This window comes from Xiphias gladius, chromosome 16, assembly GCF_016859285.1.
Source record: "Xiphias gladius isolate SHS-SW01 ecotype Sanya breed wild chromosome 16, ASM1685928v1, whole genome shotgun sequence".
NCBI classification, from domain to species: Eukaryota; Metazoa; Chordata; class Actinopteri; order Istiophoriformes; family Xiphiidae; genus Xiphias; species Xiphias gladius.
The window spans coordinates 16,341,207-16,354,344 of record NC_053415.1 but is presented as its reverse complement, the minus strand read 5'-3'; the positions used below and the strand labels follow the sequence as shown (position 1 = coordinate 16,354,344).

The 13,138-nt window shown below is 39.6% G+C and overlaps 2 protein-coding genes across 3 annotated transcripts; one reads left to right on the top strand and one right to left on the bottom strand.

Moving 5' to 3' along the window:
- Positions 1 to 106: 106 nt before the first annotated feature.
- ofd1 (OFD1 centriole and centriolar satellite protein) lies at positions 107 to 11,218 on the bottom strand. 2 transcript variants are annotated; one of them, XM_040148037.1, is made up of 23 exons: positions 11,059 to 11,218; positions 10,839 to 10,956; positions 10,529 to 10,732; positions 10,363 to 10,431; positions 10,232 to 10,259; positions 10,036 to 10,146; positions 9,816 to 9,952; positions 9,431 to 9,604; positions 9,133 to 9,239; positions 8,911 to 9,030; positions 8,092 to 8,165; positions 7,915 to 8,006; positions 6,874 to 7,063; positions 6,213 to 6,343; positions 5,904 to 6,015; positions 4,693 to 5,415; positions 4,280 to 4,436; positions 4,092 to 4,183; positions 1,528 to 1,656; positions 1,139 to 1,299; positions 878 to 1,048; positions 694 to 764; positions 107 to 322 (listed from the first exon to the last, which is right to left on the bottom strand). In XM_040148037.1, exons 2-23 carry the CDS (start codon positions 10,932 to 10,934, stop codon positions 277 to 279), a joined length of 3,195 nt encoding a protein of 1,064 aa, XP_040003971.1. In that variant the 5' UTR covers positions 10,935 to 10,956; positions 11,059 to 11,218; the 3' UTR covers positions 107 to 276. The 2 variants fall into 2 exon arrangements, with proteins under 2 accessions (XP_040003971.1, XP_040003972.1); XM_040148038.1 differs by having other exon boundaries at positions 10,036 to 10,143.
- Positions 11,206 to 13,093, top strand: trappc2 (trafficking protein particle complex subunit 2). Its single transcript, XM_040148045.1, has 5 exons — positions 11,206 to 11,430; positions 11,694 to 11,820; positions 12,085 to 12,229; positions 12,664 to 12,749; positions 12,850 to 13,093. The coding sequence occupies exons 2-5, from the start codon at positions 11,728 to 11,730 to the stop codon at positions 12,946 to 12,948; spliced, it is 423 nt and encodes a 140-aa protein (XP_040003979.1). The 5' UTR covers positions 11,206 to 11,430; positions 11,694 to 11,727; the 3' UTR covers positions 12,949 to 13,093.
- Positions 13,094 to 13,138: the final 45 nt, after the last annotated feature.

Below are 13,138 nucleotides of genomic sequence, written 5' to 3'. Positions count from 1 at the left end.
AAAATAAAACATTTCTGTTATGTTCTTTTGGTGTGTGTGTGTTTTTTATATAAACATAAATCTTTTTTTGGTCCACAGTAAGTTAAAAAAAAAAAAAAAATTCTCACATAGGATTTATTCATACATATGCAGTCAATGTAAAAACAGAAGTGTCAAATATACATATTGAATAGCAAAATCTTTAAAACAACAAATGCATCACACAAACAAACAGTAGAAGACTAGAGAGGCTGGTATAATTCATCGGCTTATGATAGCAGTCTGCGAAAAACCAGCTCACCAGAAATCATCATCTTCATCCTTGTGTGAATATGCTGTGATGCTGGGAAAACAAAAATGAAGTTGGTGAAAGCCTCAAGGAACTGAAAAAACAAACCAAAAATATGAAAGTATTTCTGAATTAACTCATCCTTAACACAACAAAATTCCAGTTCAAACAACATCATTATAAAGAGAGGGAGATGAGAAAACACAAAAGAAATGAAATGGTGTTTCAAAGGGGATTAAGTAGGTTTATATACAATCCAGACAGTAAGCATTTGGACAGTTGCAAATTTTTTGTTCCTCAGGGTCTGTGCTTCAGCACATTCAATTTGAAATACAATAATGGAAACTACATTAAAGTGCCAAGTCTCAGCTTTAATTTGAATAAGTTTACATCAATATAGAAAGAACTGTGTGGGAAATTCATACCTGTCTTCTTTTTCCTCAGACAAACTCTTGCCCTCTGGGCTTGTATGTCCTGCTTCTTCTCTTCCAGGGCTCTGGAAAAAAAAACAAAAAAAACCCACCCAGTTTAAAAACACAGATTAGCTTCCTCAAGTCTGTTATAAAAGCAAAGTTGTACAGTAGTCTCAGACAACTGGGTGCAACTCACCTGTGCAGGCTGCTTCTCCCTTGCCTCCAAAACCATTTTCATGTATTTCTCCAATGGATTTTCACCTTTAGACTCCTCTCCATCATCCTTCTGCTCTTCATTTCCAGCTTTTTTAAGCCCCGTTTCTTCTTCTCCCTCTTCCTGTCCTAGTTGCTCCACTCCATGCAAAAGCTGGTTAGACATAGATACTGTCAATACTCAGACTGCCATTTCTCAGTAGACATAAATAAGTGAAAAACTTGATGTAAGATAAATCATTACCATCTCTTTCTCCAGTCTTTCAAGTTCTTGGACTTCCCTCTCTCTGGCTTCCTCTCGCTCCCTTTGCCTTCGTTCTTGTCTCTCTTTTCGCTCTCTTTCCCACCTCTGCTCCTCATTTTCTTCATCTTCCCTAGCAGATCCACCTGAGGTTTGAAGGACTTCTACCAAAACATATGGATTGACATGAGTCAGATCAGTTGTCATTTAGTAGTAAAGTTCCTTTTGGTTTGCACTGTAGGCTAGCTGCAGTATGAGAGAGATGAGACTGATGGTATTCGGTAGAAGATGAACAGGACGTCTGACTTCTGCTTACAGTAGAAGGTTTGCCCTTCTTGTCATTTGAGGTCAACCAAGATTATGCATCAGCAAGCGGCGGTCTAAAGACTCACCCGCCTGGCCTTGGAAGTCTATCGGGTCTTCTGGGAGGTCCTGTGGGTGGGGGACAGCGGGGCCATCAGGGGCCTCCTCAGTGAGAGGGACGGCAGTGTCCAGGAGAAGCTCTGGAATGTGGCCGGGCTCTGGAGGGAGACACGCACAAAGAGATCTTTTATGCTGCACCATAATGCAACAGGGCCAGAGGACCAGCACAGAATACATAATCAGCTGCCCTTCATCTTCACCATTGTGCGGGGCCACTGAAAGGACACTTTGGAGGCCAGTCACACACTCATTAAAAAAACAGCCATTCCAAAATCCAAAGCCTCCATACCCAATATACTACATCTTGTGACTGGAATTTTGCTTAAATTAATAAATGATGAAAACTGAAAAAAAGAAAATTCACTTTTACTTACACACAGTGGCATGAAAAAGTTTGGGTAACCTTGGTCAAAACTTCTGTTACTGTGAATAGATAAGTGAGTAGAGGATGAACTGATCTCTAGAAAGGCATAAAGTTAAAGATGAAACATTCTTTAACATTTTATGCAAGATTAGTGTATTATTTTTGTTTTGTACAAATTTAGAGTTAAAAAAAAAAAAAAAAAAAAAAAAGGAAAGGAAAGGAGCACCATACAAAAATTTGAGCACCCCGAGAGATTTGACCTCTCAGATAACTTTTACCAAGGTCTCAGACCTTAATTAGCTTGTTAGGGCTATGGCTTGTTCACAATCATTGTTAGGAAAGGCCAGGTGATGCAATTTTCAAAGCTTTATAAATACTCTGACTCTCTGAATCTTGTCCCAACAATCAGCATCCATGGGCTCCTCTAAGCAGCTGCCTAGTACTCTGAAAAATTAAAATAATTGATGCCCACAAGGCAGGAGAAGGCTACGAGAAGATAGCAAAGTGTTTTCAGGTAGCTGTTTCCTCAGTTCGTAGTGTAATTAAGAAATGGCAGTTAACAGGAATGGTGGAGGTCAAATTGAGGTCTGAAAGACCAAGAAAGCTTTTGCTAAAAAGGAAAATCAAAACTATTATTGGACTGCAAAATACCCTCAGGAAGATTTAGGAGACTCTGGAGTGGTGGTGCACTGTTCTACTGTGCAGCAACACCTGCAAAAATATGACCTTCATGGAAGAGTCGTCAGAATAAAACCTTTTCTGCCTCATCACCACAAAATTCAGCGTCAGAAGTTTGCAAAAGAACATCAAAACAAGCCTGATGCATGAAAGTCCTGTGGACTGATGAAGTTCGGATAGAGCTTTTTGGCTGCAATGAGCAAAGATATGTTTGGAGAAAAAGGGATGCAGAATTTCATGAAAAGAACCCCTCTCTAACCATAAAGCACGGGGGTGGATTGATCATGCTTTGGGCTTGTGATGCACCCAGTGGCAGTGGGAACGTTTCACTGTTCGAGAGAAGAATAGACTCAATTAAATATCAGCAAAATCTGGAAGCAAACATCACACCATCTGTAAAAAAGCTGAAGATGAAAAGAGGATGCCTTCTACAACAGGATAATGATCCTAAACACACCTCAAGAGGCGCAAGCCGAAGGATTTGCCATGGCCCTCAGAGTCACACGACCTAAACATCATGGAAAATCTGTGGATAGACCTTAAAAGAGCAGTGCATGCAAGACGACCCAAGAATCTCAACACTAGAAGCCTTTTGCAAGGAAAAATGGGCTAAAATCCCTCAAACAGAACTTTTAAGCTCTTAGCTGCGACAAAAAGCATTTACAAGCTGGGATACTTGTCAAAGGAGTGTTACTAAGTACTGACCATGCAGGTTGCCCAAAGTTTCTTTTACAGTGGGCCCTTTTGAACCACTGTCAAAAATGGAAATAAAAGTAATCTGTCTTAAAATATTAGAGAAATTTGTCATCTTTAACTTAATGCCTTTTGGAAATCAGTTCATCTTTTACTCACTGAACTATTCACAGTAACAGAAATTTTGACCTTAGGTACCCAAACTTTTTCATGTAAAAACATCACTAAGAAAACAGTAAGAAAAAAAATGCAATAAAATATTATGTATAGAAAGCACTTTTGTACCACTCACATCATGCTCAGCATGTCATAAATGGAAAATAAGCTGTATATAATGTATGGATGTTCATCCCAGGACCCAGTGAAAGCTTCACAGTTTTAGACAGGAGAGAACAGGAAAACCTCCTGGTGCTTCCGAGATGGATACCCAGCGGTCTTGTCATCTCTGCTACATGTCTTACAGACAAGTCGCACATCATGCAACCGGACTGTAAAAGTACTTCATGTACCACTAGCTTAAAAGGTCCCATTTGATCACAATTCTGGTTCATAGCACTTTTATGTCACAGGAGCAATGACACAAACAGCTTTTCCAGTAGATCAGTCTATAAATACAATGTTAGTGTGGAGACAGGAGAAGGTCTAAACTGGCTGTCAGTCTATTGCAATGCAGTGAATGAGTGGTTTCAAAAATGTATGATAACATGACTGAGTTATATTTAGTTATATTGTGGTACAGTTGAAATAGTGAGGGAAAAAAACAAAACAAAACAAACAACAGATACTAGTCTTGAGTACCTGACAAAATCCCTGTGAGATCTTCAAGGTTTATCTTCTCGGGCTGTGGGGAAGACTCAGAGCTGGAGAAGACAGGCTGCATATCTGGTGGACTGAAAAAAACAAGAGAAATATGAGGGCAATGGTATTCTCCATCAAAGTGCATAAAAATGATGCACTATCCTTGCCAAAGCCATGGCATATGGTACCTGGACTGGTCTCGTGCTGTGCTCTTGAGCTGAGGACTGTGAGGTGGACTGAACTCAGAGGAAAAGTCACCTGAGGTCACCACCTCCTCACCGGGGGCATGAGAGAGCTGCCTGTTAGCCGACGGCTCTAGGAATGCCACTGGAGACACAACTGCCTCTATCAGGTGCAAAGACTTTGTTAGATAATACCATCAGGGGAGAAAGATTATTATCCAAAGACTGACATGATAATATCTGGACTGACTGATTTGAATGTTTAAACTGTTTTTATGTTCTGAAACATTCATAAAATATTTACAGTATGTGTTAAATATGCAGTATAAGAGTCCTGACAACATGAGACTATTTCATTGTTTATTTCTTGACAGGTAATCCCTTGTGTTTTCACAAGATAAAACATTTTTTGAAGGTACCTTCTGCAATCTCTCTTTTAAGCTTTTTCCTGGAGGAAGAATGTGGTGTGGAGGACAGACGTCTGGATGGAGCAGAGTTTTCATCCTGAGGGTGTCCATCTCTTTGAAACAGAGGTTCAGTCAATGAATGGAGACTGTGCTCAGTGAAAACTGTGGACTCGGGTTGGGTTTGGGCTTCTAAGAAGCTCACTTTGGACTGCGCAGGTGGTAAGGTGTTTCTAGTGTCATAGGATGTAGAGGAGGGGATTCGGGTAGTTTGGGGAGACAGTGGTCTATGTGAGACCTTTGATTTGTGGAGTGAGTGAGTTTGAGAATGGTGAGAGACTTGTTTCCTTGGAGGAGAGCTGGGGCGATGAGAAGGATGTGGTTGTTGTGGGGAAAGGGGTCCTGTGGGAAGCATGTGTGAGATGGTGGAGCGCACTGCCCTCTGCTGGTAGTTCCTGTAGGCTTCCTCCAAGGTCTCAGCCTCCTTCTGCAGCTCCTGGATCCGAGCCTTGGCTTCAGCCACCAGCTCCATGCTGGGGTCTGGAGAGTCACTCCAAGGCGACTTGTGTCCTCGCAGGGGCCCACCTGCTTCACAAACATCATCATAACCCAACCTGGCCCTCAGCAGAGCTCTGTCCACATAGATGTCAGGGGGAACCAGCTTGTCAGCACTGAGCTCCAGCACTGAGCGATCAACAAGAGATGGCTTGGGGTTACGCAGCACTTCATTTTCAAGTGCTGCCATGATCACATGGATCATACAAAAGAAAGGGAAAGAGGAAAGAAAAAGGAAAAGCAAATAAGAGGAGAGTTGAGCAAAAATACAGACGCGCCACCACCATAAAAAAAAGAGCACAGGATCTGGGAATAAGGTTTGCTAAACTAATATCTAAGAACTATTTACATGCAATTACACCTAAAATCCATTTGTAATATGGCTGTCTTTCTCGTTTTCACTAAAATTCTTTTATACTAATCGAAACAAAGAGGGAGCGTATTTGAGGTCTTTAAAATTTGCCAGATATTCTCTCTTTTATAAGATTTAAATCGTCAATAGAATAACGTGTTCCAATAGAGAAAGAAAGCCAGTTTATGAAAAGCAGAAATACACTTAACTACACAAGTTATGTATTACTGATTGTAACATCCATAACTGAATACAAAAACCAACAAAGTGACTAATCACACTAAGACGTAGCGAACATACACATCTCGTCACCAGGTACCTTGTTGTGTTTGGCGAAGCTGCATCTTAATGTCGTCGATGTGGTTAGTCATCCACTGTGACTTCTCCTCACACTCTATCAGCTGAGCCTTGAGCTGGGCGCAGCGCTCCACCTGCAGAAAACCGCGGACAACAGCAAATCCCACAAAAAGTCAACATTTACACAAATAGGTATAGTCACTGGAAATCCAGATTAAAGGACAAACCAAATTCTCCAAGGTGAGACAAAACTGCATGAAAAAAAAGAAAATAAAGAAAAGAAGCTGAACACAGTTTCCCACACTCAGCGAGAGGCTATGATGTCACTGACCTCACTCTGGAGCTGTGCCTGCAGCACCTGTTTCTGGCTGTCAAACTCTTCCTCATCCAGTCTGCGAGCGCTCTGCTGCCTCCGCAGCTCCATCTGCAAGGCCAGCTGCTCTTTGGACGGTTTGCCCAAATCTGAGAGATGGGTTATTGGAGTCAAAACATAATCTTAAAGCACAGCCCATTTCCCATTGCCCTATCTACTTCAGTGAGAAAACTGTGTGATGAAATGCGCCAGTTCAAGATTTTGCCTGAATGGATCTGAGCAGTAGGAGGGTACAGCACATGGGGCTTAGCACCATGTTGGTTTTTTTTTTTTTTAAACTGATGAGAGGTCACTGCTCAGATAGATAAAATGTTGGTTCTCTGCCATGGGTAATGGGGGCCCTCTGTCTCTGCTCACTGTTCTCTCTGCTTCTCTCTGCTTCCCTCCACTCCTCCAGTCCCTTTTAGAGCTACAAATATGGCCCCACACTGGCAGGGAAGACACATTCAAAAAGACTCAGCTGAGCCAGAAGCAGTGGGACAGACTAGCATGAATGCTTCACAGTACACTGTACCTCCCACAGCTCACAATGAGCCAAGACTCAAGCACTCTGAGGGAATTGGATTTACCACAGTTATTAAAAAAAAAAAAAAAACAGCTACAAATATTCTATGCTAACCTGCATGGAGAAGCCTGTTCTCCTCTTGGGCCTCATCCAGCTGTTTCTTCAGCAGCCGCAACTGCCCCTGCAGCTCTGCTTTCTCTCTCTTCAAGCTGGGGTAGTCGCTCATGGTCTCAAGTCTCTCTCTTAACAGCTCCTTCTGTTGAGTCAGCAGAGGAATCTGCTGCTCTGCTGTGTCTAGCTCAACCTGGAAAAACAACAGAACAGCCATTAAAAGAGCAGGCAAAACAAAGCTGGAGAATGAATTAATCAGTTACACTATGTACTGTAAAATTATTACAGAACCACATCATACCGACCCAGACTTGAAGAGCAAGTCTGGATTATACAATTATAAACTCTGTATTCCATGTTTATACTCCAGTGTGGCTGCTGTAATTTGTCACAGTTTCATACATAACTCTTGCTGCCTTGTCTTATATGTAAAGAAAGACATCTGATGGTAATGTTTTTTATCTACAGGCATGTGAACTACTGGTACCTAAAGCTAAGAATACCATCTGATTTGAGGTTTTTATTTGATAAAGTTTATAGTTATACTGAGTCCTGGCTCAGGTGATCCATGAACCATCCCTTAGTTAAACTGCTATGGGGCGAGGCTGCTGGGGAAACTCCCATGATGCACTGAGCACTTCTTTCTTTTCTCTCTCTCTTTCATTCTGCGGGTGACTGACTCTGGGGCTGCAGTATCTCGATCTGGCACTACTACTCACCACTCAATATCATTATTAATTTTATTATAATCATCATCATCATCACTATTATTATCATCATTATAACAACCAGTCTGAATAAAACAGTATATACAGCTGTTCCTCGTCTTTCTCTTTTCTCTCATCTCAACCCAACTGGTCAAGGCAGACAGCCACCCACCCCGAATCCAGTTCTGTCGGCCGTTTTGTCCTGTTAAAAAGGGAGTTTCTGAAAGTTTGAAAGATGGAAAGTTTGCCTGGATACAAGTGTTCAATTATTTAGTAGTACTGAAATATTGTGCCTAGGAAGTTAACATTGCTTGGTGACTGGGGTTGCGTTGATTACCTGCAGCCGTCTCAGCTCTGAACATGCCCTACTGTGCTCCTCTAGTTTGGCATTAATTACAGCTGACTCCTTTTGGATACGAGCAGTTTCCACTGAGAGAAAAAAAAAAAAGAATGTAAACATGATCTAAGGCAGTAGCAAGCTTCTCAGTAGCACTGCATTAATTTAAATACTCACCTTTGTTTCTGTTCTCATTCACGGTTAGTTTTTCTGTTCTCTTGATGAATTCCTCTTTCAATTCAAGCTGACACCTATTTTTATAAAGACATGAGATCAACAATTCAAAAGAGCTCTGAAACTATTTCAGTACAAAACATTTCAGATATGATGTCTCCTTTTCCTGCTACATAACCAACCAGCTGCTATCAATGCCATGTATCTTTTGGTCGAGTGGATGGTCAGGTCCCCTATTGTATGTTACTATACAGCGAAGGCTGCTGACAGCAGGCCAACCAACCTGAAATCTGAGAATACGCATAACATGTATAATGCATTTTTGACTGCACTAGTCATAGCTCTGAGGTAGTAACAAATGGAATATACTTTTCTGAGTTACTATCAAATATTAACACAGAAATTAAATTCTCAAAGAAAAAGAAAAATTATATACTTGCACTCTGGGGCCTAATATGTGTATAGAGTATGTGTAGTGCCAGTACCTCTTTCCAGCATGTTTACTAAACCAGGACAAACAATTATTTCTTACACTTACTGACAGTATTCAAACAGTTCAATGACCTTTAGATTTATAATGTGCATTGTACATACAGGGGACAGTTTTTACTTTAGCCCTACACAACAGTGATATCCTCTGAATGTACAATGGGGATATCCCTTTAAAAAACAAAAACAAAAACAACAAAAAAAAACACAACAAAAAGAAACTTGAGCGGTAAAGTGAATGGACAGACGATATCAAATGACTCTGGATTTGATACAGTGTAATCTGAGCCAAAAAAAAAAAAAAGGGACCATCTGTGTTAAACATAAAAATACCTGGAAAGTTCATTCTTCAGCCGTTGGTCATGTGTGTCCTCCATAGTCTTCACGGCCAGTTCTCTCCTCCTCAGCAGCTCTTCAGTGGTCTTGACCTTCTCCTTGTGAATCTGACAATTCCTGTCATCATACAAACGCAGTAACATTCTCCATGAACCAGTGGTCACAATGAGAGGGCATGGCCCCCCTTTACTAACAACACTTTAAATAAAAAGCTCTTACTTTTCAAAAGCCTCCATTCTCATCCTCAGCTCATTTTCTCTGTTGCGCAGTGTTTCAATTTCTTTCAGTACTGACTGTCTCTGCATATACACATTTTTTTCTTCAATCTTAAAAGGAAGAGAAACACAAAGACCAGCATAAATTAGACTGTTTTAGAATTAAGCAGCTGACAATTATGCCAATGAATACTGATATTGACAGCCTCCCACAATTTAACAATGTAAAAAAGTATTGATTTGTTAAAGATTTCTCTCTATAGAAAGAAACAAAGACCAGCATAATATAAGCAGCAATCTACCTCTTGTTGTTTTTGTAACCGATCGATGGCATTTTTCTCCCGGTCCATCAATGCCTTTGCTTTCATTTCATAAGTCCTCTCCAGCTCTTGTTTCAGCCTATCAAATTCTTTATGAAATTTAGATTTTTCTTCCATCCTCACCTTTGCAATCTCGACATCTTTAAAATGTTGCATCTTAAGAACCAAAAGCGGAAACAAAAAAGGAGAACACTCACACAGTAGCGATCACATATTAACCAGTCTAATACAGCATTCATATCTTTTCAAATTCGTTTAATGCAGATATTACTATGCTGCTGTGCTTAATACCTGCTCAGACAATTTCGGATTTATTAACTTTGAAGAAAATAAAAATAAAAAAAAAAAAAAACAAAACAAAACATACCTGTGTGTTAATTTCTCCCTGCATCTGTGCTTCAATTTCTTTTCTATATGCAGCCATTTTTGATTGGAGTGAAAACCATTTGTCCCCACTGTAATTGAAGTTCTCATATTCCTTGTCAATCATTTTCATCTTCTCAACTGATATGGAAGACAGAAAGAAAACCTTAAAAACTGTGCACCGAAAGGCATGTAATACAATGTAAGACATCGATTCACCATACCAAGAGACTCTCCATAACTTGTTATGTTTGTTGTCTGCGTGTCAGCATCATGGCACAGGCCCTGAGTATGATGGTGTGTTAGCTGTATTAGAAGACTGATCAGGAACCCTGCTAGACAAAGATAAAGTATATAATCGATGAAAGGAAGTGGGGGCAGAAGCAGCTTTTATAGAAAAGAGCAGAATATTGCACAGACCTTTTTCACTGTTGTCTTTATTTGAAGACTGTAAAAAAATAAAAACGATACATATTATTACTAACAACACTTATTTCTTATTCCTACTTATTTCAAGAAAAATATTCTACATGCTAAATGGTATCATTTACCAAGGATCTGTAAAGGGCTGATTCAGGACTAATTTTAAGAAGATGAAGAAGGTCTTCTCTCGCAAACACCTGCCAAAATGGATCAGAGACCAAAATCTTCATCTGCAATGCTGTTCTTTACACTTAAAGCTACAGTGAATTAAACAAATGCAGAAGTCAGGCTCACCTTTTCTTTGCATAGGCCACTTTCAGGGTAGAATACAGAAAGGGTGTACTCATACCCTGATCTGCTCAGATGATCAGCTACTATGCTGTTACAGGCTGAGACCAAGAGGGGTTCAGACTTCACAGGTACTGGTCTGGGAACTGGTTCTCCTCCAGTCAAAGGTGGGTGTTTTAACTCCTGGATGAGTTGATTCCGCAGCTGTGTCTGAATCAGATCAGAGGAGGGGGAAAAAAGGTTGAAGACCAAACTCACGCTGAGTGGAGTAGACTTACTACAAAAAGAAACCAGCAACATTACAAGCACGACTTACTTTGAGTGTATCAAGCACTCCTTTGCTTTTAAAAGTTTGATAGAGTCTTTTCCTCAGCTCATCTGGGGATAGGGTGTCTTCCTTGGTCGCGTACATAGCTGCAGAGTGTTTGCAGGTCCTGACGGAAGAGAAACAAAAGCAGACAACAGCACGATGAAGCTGACATGGCGAGCTAGAGAGCTAAAACCCCACTGTTCAACAACTTATAAAGTATTCGTACCTGGTGTTAGACTTTAACTACACTGTCTTCTTCACACTTGTTACCACAGGGATCAAAAAAAGACAATAACCTCTCTAGGTACCAGCCTGACTACCAGAAAGCGTCTCTTTCCAGGAGGTGTGCCTCTAACATTTAAATCCGTCAACGGAAATTGCTGTTCCGGGCAGTCCCACGGTTATGACGTAACGAAAAAAAACCATCTATTATCATTCAATAATTTATAATATGTCCCATGTAATAATAATTTTATGAGGTTTTTGTCCCAAAAAAACAACAGTTTTACAACAGACTACTGGTAAATATATTTGGCTACTTAAATACGTCATCTTTTCGCGACTGCTCTTGCTGCTCTCCAGGAAGCGAAATTAACAGGTAAACAAAAGTCGATTTTACAAAATTAACATGCTGTCTTTGCTTAGGACATTTAATTGTTATAATGTTTAAAGTCTTATTATCTTCATTATAGTCTCGCAAGAATCACTTAAAGACTTGAACGACGCCAAGCGTCTGCCGAGCACTACAGCTAACGTTAGCTTGCTAGCTGAAGGTTTTACAATCATTTGGGTGATACTGACCCTGAGATTTGGAAAGATTTCATTGTTTAACATCTTTCACCTGGTTTTAATTGATTCCAGGGCCTCTTGACTTTGCTAAGAAGAAGAGAAAACTATGTCTGGAAGTTTTTATTTTGTCATGGTTGGTCATCATGACAACCCTGTGTTTGAGATGGAGTTCTTGCCAGCTGGGAAGCCTGAATCAAAGGTAAAGTGGCTTCATTACTAACAACAGCAATCATTCCAGGGAATCTTTTCTTGTCCAATAACAATGGTAAATAAGGTTGTGATACTTTTTATTCATTTAACACATCATAGACTAGAACATATCTGTCAGGATATAATCCATAAAGCATGTGGTCACACTAAACTGTCTTTGCTGTCAGTGGCACAAGGCTTTAATGTAATAATGTAATTGGGATGTCAGTTAATGTATTATCCTGTTTGATGAGATTAGTTTCATTGACCACAGGATGACCATCGGCACCTCAACCAGTTCATTGCACATGCAGCCCTAGATTTGGTGGATGAAAACATGTGGCTGTCCAACAATATGTACTTGAAAACTGTGGACAAGTTCAATGAGTGGTTTGTTTCTGCCTTCGTCACTGCAGGACATATCCTTTTTTCTTCCATTTTTATTCACCGATGTTTTATTAATTTCTTGCAGGATACTTGTCTGTATTGTTGTTGAATATACAGCATACGATTCTGTTATTAACTTTGGTTACTGCAGTCACAAAATTAAAAAAAATATATATATATTGCCATGTTGTAGTTTACTGATGAGACGAGAGACAAAAATGTCTGTATGGCTAGTGATCAAGTTTTGATTATTGATTAATTGTTAAATCATTTATCAAGCAAAAATGCCTAATATTCTCTCAATCCAGCTTCTTGAAAATACAATTTGTTGCTATTTTCTGTTTTTAAATCATTTCAAATTAAATATATTTCAGTTTTATACTGAGTCATTCACATTGTTGTGCCATTCTGTACAGTCACATCCAAGTAATGTATTGGTATTATTTTCTTTAATTATTTGCCATACATATAAGATTCATCATGCTGCATGATGTGCGTCAAGAGGATGGAATCAAAAACTTTTTTAATGATGTATATGATTTATACATTAAGGTACGTTTACTTCCATATAATGAGAATAACTTAGCATGAAGTAACATTTAGTTTATTATTTCCTTCAGTGTTTGATTTAATCATTTATTCTGTCTTTCAGTTTGCAATGAATCCATTCTATGAAATCAATGCACCAATCCGCTCTACAGCTTTTGAGAGGAAAGTACAGTTTCTTGGAAAGAAACATCTCCTGAGTTAATCACATCACATGCACAGGGATTTGAATGCCTCTTGTCTATTAGTTGTACATATAAGTCACTTGTTGTTGTCTGTATGTTTGTCTTTTCTTGTTTGACAAATGTAACACAAATGTGGATTTTCTATAAAGCATTTTCTTGTCCTAAGTTTCTATGGTAATGTGTTTCTTGATTTCTTGCATGGGATGGCCT